This window comes from Lemur catta, chromosome 9 (assembly GCF_020740605.2).
Source record: "Lemur catta isolate mLemCat1 chromosome 9, mLemCat1.pri, whole genome shotgun sequence".
NCBI classification, from domain to species: domain Eukaryota; kingdom Metazoa; phylum Chordata; class Mammalia; order Primates; family Lemuridae; genus Lemur; species Lemur catta.
The window spans coordinates 85,620,802-85,634,743 of record NC_059136.1 but is presented as its reverse complement, the minus strand read 5'-3'; the positions used below and the strand labels follow the sequence as shown (position 1 = coordinate 85,634,743).

The window sequence follows — 13,942 nt, the reverse complement described above, 5'->3', positions numbered from 1 at the left end:
TACTGCAAAACATTGTCCTGGAAATTATAAGAAGTTATGATAGTGAAATGCAGACATTTTGACCCAGGAAAAAAACTGTAGAAGGGAGTAAGGTTTTTCTTAACAATTAAGTTTTAAGGAGACCATTATGTTAACACTATTAATGCCTTTTCCTTTGTAGCCTACAACTGCAATTTTAATTTTCTAGGCTTCTTTTGTTCCCTTTCTGGGAAAGTGACATCCTAGTAACTGTCAATTTGGAGGTATTACTAGGACACACACACACACACACACAAAAGAAAAAAAATCGATACTAAAATTGTAGACTATATTTCTCAGGTTCAAATAGCATCCTGAGTAAATGTCACTGTAATAGGAAGCTAAAATGGATGTATCCATTCGAAAGAGGGAAAGATGATGTAAATTGTGAGCAGTGTAATGAATTCATTTCCCCTGGCAACCTGTGCCTACAGCTCTACAATTCCGGGACCACAGGGGCGGGGAGAGCTCTCTGGGGGAGTTGTTATGACACAGCTAGCTGAGCTTCGCATCCTGTGTTTTTAAATTGTTTATTATTCTGATTTAACCTAAGACCCCTGTTAGTGTTGTACATCCTGCGGGTTTTTTCGGTCTTTATTTGTGTATCTCAGTGATTTCCATGACACACCTTTCCCCCACTGCAGCCCACAAAGTGAAGGGTTAATGCACCATTGTGTGCATGCATCTAAAGAGTCTAAAGAGCATCTAAACGCTTTCTCATCTACAGAGTCTTTCATAGAAATTTTCCCATTTAAACCCCACAACGGCCCCCTCCCGTGGGAACTGTCAAACTTCCCCATGTTATGGTGGAGGAAAATGAGAGTCCTAGAGGATGTGTGACTGGCTCGGGATCACAGAGTAGCTGGAGCTTGTTGCTTTCTGATCTCTTGTCCAACTCCACGGGAGCGTCGTGTGTGGTAGAATAGAATCCACGCCAGCATCTAAGAAAAGGGAGTGAGGCCCTACTTCACCTGGGTCGTTGGAACTGAGGCAAAAATCAGTGTGGCCAGGGCGTCCTCTCCTTTGACTGACCTCTCGTGACAGATCAGCACAGCCCCACACAGCACGGGGAGGTCATTTCCAGGGCTCCACCGCCAGCAGGGAAGTGGCTGTCCATGGCAAGGGAGAGCCACCCAGTCCTTTAGCTGTATCCCATGCTGCAGAGCAACCTGACTGTCCGTCTGCCTCCCAGTGGGGGGTCGGCCCTGTCCCCCAGTCTCACATGCTCAGCAGCACTAGCTGTCCCCTTTTCCCTTTGAATCTGCGGTCACTGTTAACTCTCAGCCAGCACTTGATCCTCACTGTGAGCAAGAGCCTCAAAGTTTTGGGTCTGAGTTTTCTTATCTGTCAGTTGGGTGTAATAACACTATCAAGTGCTCATGGGACTTGAGGACAACCTGTTTGGCTAACACAGGGCAAAGAAGCCCCTGTCTGTGAAGAATTAATGATCCAATTCTTTGTAATTCAGTTCGCTTTTCAGAAAGAGTGAGGACACACACACACACACACACACACACGCACACGACAGGACACACAACTGTCAGAGCCACAGCTGGGAAGACTGGCTTTAAGGCTTTGCCAGTCCATGCTGTCAACATCCATCACCTGCTCCCCACCACTCTGGCCCCCTCGATTCCTGGACGCTGTGCTTGAAACACACCAAACTTGGAACATACCACTCCATCCTCCTCCAGGATAAGAAAAACTGAGTGAGTTTAATTTCTTTTCATTTCATGGGTCTCTGGAAATTACTCTGGTTTCTGATCTTCCCTCAGCAAGAAAGAGGCAGCTGATGGCAACAGAGTCCCCATATCAGTTCCTTCACCCACCCCCTCATTCACGCGGTGTGTAAGGCTGTGAATCCTCCCAAGGAAAAGTGCTTCGCAGTGAGTGTTTCCTTCCAGAGCTCTTTATGGGGGTTCCCATTTTCTGCTTCCTGTAGCATTCACAGAGTGTGTGCGCCATATTCACAGCTCTGGCTTCTCTGCTAACATATCCTGATTGCTCTGTCCCAAGCAGAAACGTCTGCATTCCTGTGACAGAAATGCTGTGAAGGCAGAGCTGCCTAGCAGAGTTTCCAGGGCTCAGACCCTTGGCTGTGAGCCACAGACGATGCCTCAGTTTCTTCTTGGTGAGCAACTGGCCCGGGTTCTTGGCTGTACTCGCTTTTCCGGTTAGGAATCTGTGACGCTGAGGCATCCAAGAGCCTGAGCTTCAGGAATGCTAGGCGGGGGAGCAGGCCAGTGCTCGGGTTTGGTCTTTCTGAGTAAGCATTCCAAACATGATCTCAGCATTCCTGCTCACACCTGTTCCCGGGCCTGCCTCTGAGTCTCTGATCCAGCCCAGCAGGTGCAGGGTGGATAGATCCTGGGTCATTGCCCATTCATCGGCCTCAAGTCTGGCCTTACCCTTCCTATCCACGTTCCTTTAAGGCAAATGGATTTCAGTGTAGGTGGGCAAAGCTTCTTTTGAATTGATCTAGAAAGATTGGCACTTAGTCTGCTGTGGTAACCAGACAGATCTGTTGGGATGAATTTCTGATTGGCATTCACTGCAGCACTCAGAGACTGAGGAGGTGGCAGCCCAAATGTGGGGTTCTGGACACAAGTTCCCTAACTGCTCCCAATATGTCCCCAACAGCCTGGCATTAGTCACCCCTCAGAAGGCATGGGCATCCGTAGGTAAAATGTTGTGTGGCAGGGTATTCACTGAGCCATCGTCATCCATCAATATCTTAGTTGCAGTGCAGTTTATCAGATTGATAACTCACTTGGCTGAGCCTGAGAGAATGGAACACAAGACAGGTAGATTTAAAGGGAGCTGAGTCATGGGCAGTGTAGAGAGTAGTCATTAAGGGAAAGGCCGACGCTGGCACACCACGGAGGCCCTGGGCAGTTTGGGGGCAGCGTGAGGGCACTGGTCACTGAGGAAAATAAGCTCGTTCTTCTACTTTGGCCCAGCTAAAATACAATGCCCTTCCTAACTGTGGCTACCCAGACTTGTGTCAGAGTGAATGTCATTTCATTCAGTGCCTCACGTGGAGCAAGACAGATTTAGGTAAAGGGGGCTACTGGTATTAACCCCACGCCAGTCTGCCCCTGGTTATATCCCCTATGCGAGGTGCCAGGACTCATCTGCCCGCAAATGTACTTTGAAGGCAGTTTCATGCTTTTGTTGTCAAGAATCTTGCCATGAGACACACTTTGGCTTTTTTTTTATTATTATTATTCATCACCTTTAGCATAAAAATCAAGCCTTCATTGAGCATTTTACTTTCTGTTGACACTTTCATATTAAAAAATCACCTGCTGTTAAGAGCAACACACTTGCTTGCCTTTAGAGGACAAGGAAGTGACATGAATGAAAAGGCAGTCCAGGCTGGGCAGCAGAAAGATGTTGATAGAAGCATAAACACAAGACACAGTTTGCTTTTCTCTGAACTCTGCTTTGAGCGTAGCGGCTGTACAGGCGCAGCGAGAACCGGCGCTGGAACCAGCTGGCAGCGCAGGAGCGGCAGGGAGCAGCCCCGTCCACCTCACAGCGCTGCTCAGCTCTGTGTGCAAGTTCTGGGCTGCTAAATGTCTGCTTTGTCCAGAGAACCTGCAAGTCTAGATTTTAATGTGATATCCCCTGAGTTTTTTTTTTAAAAAAAAATAGTTGTAAAAAACACAGAGCATAAAATTTACTATCTTAACCATTTCTGAGTGTACAGTTCAGTAGCCTTCAGTCTACTCACGTGGTTGTGCAACCAATCTACAGAACTTTTTCATCTTGCAAAACTGAAACTCTATACCCATTAAACAAAAACTCCCCACTTCACTCTCCATCCAGCCCCTGGTAATCATCATCCTACTTTCTGTTTCTATGAATTTGACTACTCTGGGTACCTCATATAAATGGAATCATACAATATTTGCCCTTTTGTGTCTGGCTTATTTCACTTAGCATAAGGTCCTCAAGTTTCATTCATGTTGTGTAGCACGTGTCAGAATTTCCTTCCTTTTTAAGGCTGAAAAGTATTCCATTGTGTGTGCATACCATATTTTGTTTATCTGTTTCTCCATGGATGGATACTTGGGTTGCTTCTACCTGTTGGCTACTGTGAATACTGTTGCTGTGAACACGGGCGTGCAAATACCTGTGTGAGTTCCTGCTTTTAATTCTTTTGAGTATATACTCAGAACTGGAATTGCTGGATCATATGGTAACTTTGTTTAATTTTTTGAGGAACCCCTATACTATTTTCTATAGTATCTGCCACTTTACATTCCCACCAGCAGTGCATAAGGGTTCCAATTTTACCACATCTTCACTCCTAGATTTTTAATGTTTTCATGCTTTTTCAAAATACCGTGCAGATGCACAATTCAGGTCAAGCAAACACTGTCTGTAACCTGGAACTGCCCTGTGCACAGTGACAGCTGGCCACAAGCCCCTGGCAGAATAGTTGCTCCCTAATCCCCACCAACAAGAAATGGTTCTGGATGACATAACTTGTCAAGGAGGATGTCTGCACGGCATGCAGCTCTGGGTGGAAGTGCCTAACCTCACCTGTTTTCTGTGTAGTGAAGCAATACACTAGCACCATAATCTGACATTAATTTTTTCCTCTTAAAGGACATTTGATAGTAACAGAAAAACATCAAAGGAAAATAAAAGATTTTGTGTTCTTGAGTGAGTCTGGTTCATGAATACCCAGAACTCCTGGTCAGGCTCATGTAAGAACAATAGTTTTTCCTCTGAGCAAAAACACATCACCCTCTTCTGCTGGTCTTCTGTGAACCTCGGCTGAATTGCATCTGACAGTTGAGGAGGCGGGGAAATGCCACCTCTCTATTCAATTTCTCGGTTTCCTTTTATGACTAGAAGTCATATTTGTCATATCATCTGTAGCCTCATAATGACAGAGCACAGTGCTGAGTGACGATTGTATGTTGTTTGTTTTATCACCTGAGGAAAATGTATAAAATTTAGAAATACACTCATGTGCTGCATAACCACACTTTGGTCAACGATGAAGTGCAAGTACAATGATGGTCCCATAAGATTATAATGGAGCTGCCCTATACAGGTGTACCATTTTGTATCTTTTATACTGTATTTTTACAGTACCTTTTCTATGTTTAGATTCAGAAGTACTTACTATTGTGTTACAGTTGCCTCCACTGTTGAGTACAGTAACATGTGCACAGGTTTGTAGCCTAGGAGCAACAGGCTGTCCCATGTAGCCTAGGTGTGCAGTAGGCTATACCATCTAGGTCTGTGTGAGTACACTCCATGATGTTTGCACAATGACGAAGTCACGTAATGATGCATTTCTTACAATGTATATCCATTGTTAACACGTGACTGTAACATGGCGCTAGCAATCCTTTTTATACATTATCAGACTAAACTGGAACGCAAGGCAAGCTCAAAGGCAGGTAGAGGAGATCAGTGCTTATAACTCTCTGTCCTTTGCTCTGCTGCATGGGACATCAGTATTCCCAAGAAATAGCACTTCCTGTGATGAAGGAGAGCCAGCATTTAGAAAACCATTACTATTCGAAGGGACACATATATACAGTTCTATTTGGGGAATGCTATAGGAAAAATGGCTGCTTTTGATTTGATGGGCTGTGCTTACCGAAAGGAGGTTTCTAGATCTTTAACTCCTCCCTTTATGAGATAGCCATATATAAAGGTGGGCCTCTTAGAGATCCACTCAACTATGTCATGGCTGGCCATGATTGCAACACACTGAAGGGATTAAATCATTTAAATGATGTCCAATTCTGTAACTATGAGATTGCAAATGCGATTGTATTACCTTACTGGGGGTCAGTGGTGTTGTATATAGTTCGCCATAAACAGTCCCCAGGTGATTCCAAATGGCAAAGGAGCCTTTACACTGCTGTAAGGAAGAAAGGGGAGAAGGGGGGAGGGTGAGAGAGAGGGGGAAAAGGAGAGAAGGAAGGAAAGAAGGAAGGAAGGAAGGACCTAATTAAGTGAGGAACGTGTAAAGTGCTTTATGTGTGGCACTTTATTTATTCAGTCCTTGCAACAACCTTGTGAAATAGGCTCTCATCTCTATTTTACAAAAGAGAAAATTAAGGCTCAGAGTGGTTGAGTAACTTGTCCAAGTCGTACAGCTAGTCACTAGTTGGTCTGGGATTCAAAACTACACTAAGCCTCTTTGCACAGAACTTCCCTGCTGAGATTGCGGTTGGCGGGTCCTTAGTTTGTATAAAACAAGACCAAGGAGGTGATCTAAAGATACTTAAGATAATCTCTACTCTTGCCCCACTCTGGTACTGGCTTTTCTTCTCTGCAGGAAAACATAATAACTGCCTGGAAGCATGGGGGTGTAGGAGAAGCAAACCCAAACGTTTAATCTCAAATTTTGAAGGCTATAGGGTATTAACAACTAAAACATTTTAAATGGAAGATAGATTTTAATCCCTACTACAGAAAAGCACAAATATTTGCACACATTCCAAGATTTTAATCCCTACCACAGAAAAGCACAAATATTTGCACACATTCCAAGATTTTAATCCCTACTACAGAAAAGCACAAATATTTGCACACATTCCAAAAGCAGTCCCAATAGCTTGCTAACCACTAGCAGTTTCCCAAAGATGATATCCTTCTGCAGAAAATGTCTTACCCCACTTGTTTCACCCTTTAGATATTTGAGAACAGCTGTCATGGAATTTTCCTCTAGATTAGGAATTGCCTTAAAAAAAGAGAGAGAGAGGATATAAAATGGACCCTGACAGTCTGTTCCTGCAGGCAGAATTCAGTCTTCACTCGTACTGCATGGTTAGAAAAATATCAGTGATATGCCCAGGTCTCTTGCTTTTTGTGTGTGTTTGTGGGATGTTTTTTTTTAGGATTAGTGAGAGTAAGCTGTGTATGGTGGAGAAAGGAAGAGTTTGACCTGTACAAATAGGCATGGGATTCTATCAGTATGATGTTTAATTCCACTTCAGTTTCAAGGACATTGAATTATCTAACCCATCACCAGTAGAGTCTAGTAATGTCTTTTTTCAAAAAGCCCGATTTCACTTGATGCCTCAACTATTCCTTCATAGAATACTGCATACTTCAGTTTCATTCCACTGTGGCTAGTGTGCTTTATGGCCCTTCTTAACTTTCTGGCAGAGAGCAATGTGGCAGTGTGAGGTATGATCCCAAAGCCATAAGGACTTGGGGTCATTTTATTACACTTGACCCATTATCCCCAAACATATGTTGAAGGCAACATCCAATAAGGTGCTAGCCAAGAATTCATTTTCTCTCAAAGCTATTATGAGTGGCAATAAAACAACATACTTAACAAAGTTCTGCTTTGCCTGTGCCAGATATTGTCCATTCATATAGCGGCTTCATAAAATCGCCCGAGGCTGCTGAGCTGAATGCATGTGGCTCCCTCATTGCTTTCAAATCAGTGGCATTCTAATCTGGTGGGATAGTTTTACCAGTAACATCCTCAGAATATGTTTGCTCGTTTATCCATCATTATCCTGGGAAGAACTGTGTTTGTCATGGTGCCTTTAAATGTGAAGAGTTAGAGTTTATAAAACTGAACTGTATTTCAGCAAGACTTCTTTTTATGAGTATCCCTCATTTCATTAAGTTGTTAGTTTTAAAGCCCAAAACAACATGAATAAATATTACTTATTATTCAGATTAGGTTAATCATTAATTTGGAATCACAACCTGTGTTTGTCAGGTATTTATAAAAGATAGTTATCTCTTTAGAAGTAATTGATATTAGATTTGATTTGACATAAATGCTGTTATTAGATTTTATTACGTAGAGAAAAAAATTCCTTTGTGGTTTGCCCAAAACTAAGCCTGTAGTTTTGCAAAACTTATGCTAAGTACATATATATGTATGTATGTATGTACTTAGTATAATGTATATATATATGTTAGAAACGTCTTACTTTAGCAGTGGAGGGATTATTTTATAGGCCCTGCAATGTCATGTGGTAAAGCAATGTCAGTTAAATTAGAAATTTGTTTTTATTCTGCAAGCTTCTCTAAGCCCAAATTCTCATTAGTTTCAATGGGACTTTCATGCACAAGTGGACTTAAAAAAAATAGACTGGACTCTTTTTCCCAAGGACTTTCCTCCACTGCATGCATTACTGTTGTCCCTTTGTGTATCATGAGTGTGAATTACTCTCATGGCTCTTGGCCATAGCCAAGGTAACCTGAGCTTGTTTCCCAGCCCTAATAATAATTATGTTCCATATAATAATAATAATAATTATTATTATCTTTTCTCCTTAGTAAAAAAGTGATTGGGCCCATCTAAAAAGGACTAGCTGCTTCTTTCTCTGATTCACATTTTCTTCTGTTGCAGACTGGCTATGAAGCCCCTCCCCTCCAGGGACAGGCTGCAGCTTCAGGGAGTGGGAACGGATCTGATTCTGAGCCAGCTCGCCACGTCTTTTCCTTTTCCTGGTTGAACTCCCTAAATGAATGATGTTCATTCCAACTGCTGCTCCTGTGTCTGCCTGGCTGAGATGCACACAGGCGGCAGGGAACCTAGGTGAAGTTAATATGATGCAGATAATGAAAGGGACCGCTGAACAGGATTTCAGCCAAATGAAACAAAACAAAACCCCAACTTTAATTCCAGATGATTTCTCTAACACATTGAGGAAGAAGAGTACTTTGGGAAAATAGTTGCAGAAAACACTGGAAAAAAGAAACTTGAGCTTATGCAAATCTTTTATTGTGTGGGAAACTTTATTAAGGATGTGTAGGTGTCGTACATGTGTGTGTCATAAAACGTGGCAAGTGTTGAAAAAAGTGGGCACTACACTCTCGTCCTAATAGGCACTGGCTTTTTGTTATTATATCATAATGGCTTTTATTTACTTTCCTCTTTGACAATGCAGGTGGTCAGTGAAATTCAGTGTCAATTCAGAAGTTGACTGATTTATCAATGTATGGACAAAAGGTAAATCATTGACCAAAGCTATGAAATGTTTCACAGAGTTTTCCTCTTTTTCATAATAGATGTCATGGGATGGTATATCTTGAAATGTTCTTTGAATTTGGTGACACTTTCATAGTCCAGAGGCTGAAGGTCTAGGACGTCTCTTGTGACACTTTTCTAGTCTTAGTTTTAGATAATATTAGGCACTTTAATCACAGAAGGCCTTTCAACAGGAGCTGTCTACTTTCTCATGTATCTACTATGGCACCAATCTGGTGAATTATAGAAAAACTGCATGTATTTAAATATATGTACACACACATCACACATTAAAATATATATATATATTTAAATCATGCTTAATTTGTCTCACCATAATGCCTCCTTCAGAACATAAGTGTAACTTTACTCTTTATGAACTCTTAAATAAATGCTGTTTTTAAAAACTCAGTCTTATGATTTATTCAGTGCTTCATATTATCTTATTAATTTATTAGTTATGTGTATTTCAAGGGTCCCAGAGGAAGAAGCAAAATTAATTTTGAAGTGTTAAACATTTAATTGAATTTTTAAGACTATAACTAAACTACCAAAGGCAAATGCATTGTAAAACTAATTAGATGTGCTGTTGTTCTGTTTTAGAAGTGAATGAAAATTGTTCATGGTGCTCAAAATGATTAGGGCTGGCATATATATAAATGTGCAGGGTATTTGTGTAGTTATTAAAATCAAAATGTTCTTTATAAGAAAATTTTTCCAAGTGCCATTTTATAACAACTAAATGTAGTTGTCTTAAGTGGAGATGCTATCAAGTTTCTCCTATTAGAAGTAGTCACTGGAAAACAGCTTAGGGAAAAAGTTTTTTTCATGGTACCAAAGTAGTAGTTTGATAAAAAAAAAAAATGAACCTTTCTCACAGGAAAAAAATGCATCATTTTGGCCGTATAGTTAGGAGGAATGTCTGCTTCGACCCTTCTCTTTTCATCTTCCCCACTCTTCCCAATTATTTCACATCTTATAATCAATCAGAGTTAAATGTTATTTCCATTATAAATTGATCTTTCCTTTATAAAATGACCAAGTTTTAGACCTGGAAGCAACTTTCCAAATTATTTAACTCAACCTCAGAGTAGTGGTCTGAGGTATAGAGACGAGCCCAAGGTGATTGCACGGTCTGTGTGAGCCACTGACACATATTTGTATTTTTAGTAGAAAATAAAATGCAGGAAGTTTTGTTTTGTTTTTTCCTTGTGCTGAAGACAATTTTGAAGAAGCTAAGAGCTGAGAGTATTTCCAGTGTATGAACATTGAAAAGGAAAAATAAAGTCACAATTACCTTTGCAGCTTTTATTAAAAATATAAATATCCAACATTCTCTTACACAACCAAACTGACCAAGGATTGGAAAGATGTTTTATTACTGAAACGTTTACAAGAAAAAGTTGATTCAAAGAGCTTACACGTTTTGTCTTACCCACCCAAGAGAATGGCATTCTCTTTGGCTCAAACAACAAGAAGAACAATTAGGTGACTTTCTGTCTGCTTCTTCAAAACGTTTCCTCCGGGATCTACCTTCTCTTTAAAACACCACTAAAAGACACCTGGAAGTGGAAACTAAAAGTGGACGATACGAATAACATTGTGTGGTTACTGCAGGTGAATACACTTTGTGCATGCTAATTAAGGGGTATAGGCTCTCTCCCTGTACATCCTCTATGTTTCAAGCTATATAAAAATAAACAAATGGTATCAGAGCAGCGCTATAGTACAGAATACTGTAATTTTTTTTTTCATTTTTTTTGTGCTAAATGCAGAATCTTTTCGGCCAAACGCACCGATTCACTTTCCAATGATCTCCATCAGTTTCCTGTTGCTGTGAGCTTGCTGCGCTAACTGCTCGGCCCTGGCCATTTCCAAGACTTCCCGCAGGAGGTGGAAGGTGAGATCCAGGGAGATGGGCGGCTCCTCAGACCGCCGCTCCCTCTCCGGTGCCTCCTGGTGGCCGCCGAGGGCGTTCTCGGCGCCGCGCTCCGCGAGACCCGCGCGGCTGTCGAGCGAGCGCCGAGGCGGCAGCAGCTGCTGCAGCAACACGCGGAAAAAGTTGGCGGCCGCCTGGTCCGGCGAGGGGCGGCCGCCGCTGCCGCCGGCGAGGAGCGGGGAGGCGGGCGGGACGGGAGCGGCGGGGCCCCTGTGCAGGTTCCCCAGGCGGAGGAAGTACTCCTCGCCCATGCGGAGCAGGACGGGCCGAGGCTGCGGCTGCCGGGGCTGCTCGGGCTGCGGCGGCGGCTGCAGGAAATCCAGGCGCTGGGGCGACTGCGGAGCCTGCCGGGCGCCCGGGGCTGGCCCCCTGCTGAGGAGGGCCCTGCAGGGCGGCCAGGGCAGCAGAGCCACCAGCAGGACGCCCGCGGACACGAGCAGCGGAAGCCGCATGTTAGGGGCGCTCGCTGCGGCGCGGAGGCGGGCGGGGGGCGGAATGAGAAGGGAAGAGAGAGAGAAAGAGTTGGTCAGAGTTTAGCTCAACGGGGAGGTGCCCTCGGGGCCTTCCTACGGGACACCCCCAGACGTGCCAGGCTCCGGCCGCGGGGGGTCGGGGCGGGCGCTGTCCGCGGTGCTGAAGCGCCTGCGGAGCGGGAAGGGGACGTCCGCGGCGCTCGGCACCGAAGCTCACGCCCTCGCGCGGGAGGAGTGACCCTTCTTTGGAGACCCCAAAGGGACGGTCCCTGAGTCCTCTACTGAACGGTCCCCAAAACTAACACCCCGAGCCTAGAGAAGAGCCACGAAGGTACCGATCTCACTCGTGCTGACCACCCCCCTTCTGGATAGTTCAGCATTTTCTACCAAATTGGGACTGCCGCCTCCTCCTCCTCTGCCTCCATCCCTACCCTCGCTTCCTTCTGGGGGGTGTCAGTATATGGATGGGGGGTCCTTTATGCAGCCAGCGAGGAGCAACTTGCCTTTCGGGCAACTACGAGCAGCCGTCTAAGTTTGCTCTTGCCACATCCCGGCCACTATCGGAATCTGAAGGCGCAGTCCACGCACACACACGCACACACACGCCCGCGCGGGGGCACGGCGCGTTCAGTCCAGGCGCTCCCTACCTTCCCGGCGCTCGCAGGTGAGCCGGGCGCTGCCGCCTCTCTGCAGAGGGACGTCTCCGGGGCTTTTCCTGGAGGTTTTCTTCCCTTCTCCTTTCTGTTCCCCCTCTCTTTTTCTTTCTGTCTTCTCTTTCCCTCCGGCCTCTCAAGAGACTTGGGCTCCGAGTTTTTCCACACCAGAGCCTGGAGTGGGATTTTATAGCGTCGACCCTCTTCAGAAAGCACGCAGCATCTGCCTAATAAGCTGACGCTCTCTTGACAGCTCGATTGCGTGCTGCCTCTGCTCCTGCATAAATCATAGGGCCCTGCCAAGGAGCGAGGGGCAGAATTTTGCTATCTCAACACTGAATCTCACATCCAATTATATCAACAGATATTTATCGCCTTTGTGGTGACGTCAAAGAGCCCTAAAATGGAAGGGCTTCTTCTTATGACTTGTCCATTGACAAAAATTCTTGAATGAAATTTCCCAAGTGTGAAAACATACTGACCTCTTACTATGAAAGGCCAAAATAGAGGCTGGAAAAGAGACAGCAGATGGGAGGAGGAAGGGACGTGGGAAGGCAGGGAGGTCTACCAGTGCAGTCCTGCCAGGAAAGCAGCAGCCAGTGACAGGGAGTGGGTCTGGATCCTCCCTGTCCCTCTCCCCGCTAACCTTTCTGGCCAGCTGTCTCTGACTGACAACCCCTCAGTGTCTGAAAATACCCCCCTGCTAAGGACAAAGAGTGCCACCATCTTTCTGCCTGGAGAAGGATGAGGAGCCAGGAGGTGGGAGTGCAGAGACATCCAGCTTTTAAACTTCTATCTGTTTTTTCCTCCTAAGAGCAGATAAAGGAATTATGAGTCCACAGCAACAAGACCAAAAAGTCTCTTAAAAAGCAGCTCAAGTTTTTCAAATAATGACAAGAGCTACCACCACCACCATGAAGGGGCACAAACCAGGGTTAGTCAGGGGCACAGCAAAGATTTCAGATTCTCTCAGAATCTCACTGTTCCTCCCTTGTCTCTCCTCTCAGAATGTGAAATTGTGGACTTTTCTATTCCTAAATTAAAGACAGAGAGGAGCAGTGAGAGGTGCATGAGTTAAACAATCTTTAGCCTATTCAATGGAAACTCAATGAGACAGGTATTCATTCTAACTTCCTATTCTATGTTTATGTTGCAATAGGCTTGCACTGCTTGATTACAAGGCTGAATTCATTCAGTCACATATATTCATTGATGAATATTGAGTCTATAAAAAGGTAATCTCATTCATTTCACCTCCAAATACTATCAACATCCAAGATAGTATTCCTATCAGGACACTCAACATGTTATTTTTTATCATTCCTATTTCCAAATTCAAATGTGCTCCATGTGAGCCTAATAAATAAATAAAAGCTCTCTGACACTACCACAGGATGGAATGCTAAGCCTACAAAACCACACCCAAATTTTGAATTAAATTGACACTATCATATAGGTGGGAGGCAGTTATCTTTAATTCTCCAATTCAAAATGCAATTCCAAACTCTGGTGTCTGTGATTCTATTCAGCTTCCAGATAACCATCAGAGTTGTTTATCAGAAATTTCCTTTTCCTCATTTCTGGTTACCTCTGCTGCTTCCTTTGTAGCTGATGTGACAAATGATGCAATGCATATTTCAACTCCTATTTTGGGTCTATACCAATCCACAACTGCTCTTAGAAACAAAAGGAACGCAGAGAGAGAAATGCTGACAGTTTCCAGAAAAGCCAGCCCATAGTTGGATCACTGCAGTGTATATTATGTACTTTTGACACAGAGAACAGAAAAAGAAATGTGCCTACTGGGAAAGATATGAGTTGTTAATAGAAGATCGTGATTATGAAAAATGGTTGAGCTTCTGGAGGAAAGCTGTGTTTTACA

General features: G+C 43.9%; 2 protein-coding genes across 3 annotated transcripts in view; one reads left to right on the top strand and one right to left on the bottom strand.

Annotated features, from left to right (window-relative positions):
- The window catches only part of TRIM55 (tripartite motif containing 55), a 42,894-nt gene extending 34,157 nt beyond the window's left edge, over positions 1-8,737 (top strand). For both annotated transcript variants that reach the window (XM_045560580.1, XM_045560579.1), the window contains one exon: positions 8,375-8,737. In XM_045560580.1, the coding sequence (XP_045416536.1) occupies positions 8,375-8,497 (123 nt within the window). In that variant the 3' untranslated portion in view covers positions 8,498-8,737. The remainder of the gene's footprint in view (positions 1-8,374) is intronic.
- Positions 8,738-10,355: 1,618 nt separating this feature from the next.
- On the bottom strand, positions 10,356-12,350 carry CRH (corticotropin releasing hormone). The gene is made up of 2 exons (XM_045560577.1): positions 12,055-12,350; positions 10,356-11,400 (listed from the first exon to the last, which is right to left on the bottom strand). The coding sequence occupies exon 2, from the start codon at positions 11,384-11,386 to the stop codon at positions 10,796-10,798; it is 591 nt and encodes a 196-aa protein (XP_045416533.1). The 5' UTR covers positions 11,387-11,400; positions 12,055-12,350; the 3' UTR covers positions 10,356-10,795.
- Between the last annotated feature and the right edge of the window lie 1,592 nt (positions 12,351-13,942).

Excerpts from the sequence above, each read along its gene's own strand:
- CRH (XM_045560577.1), bottom strand. The coding sequence starts at position 11,386 with ATGCGGCTTCCGCTGCTCGTGTCCGCGGGCGTCCTGCTGGTGGCTCTG.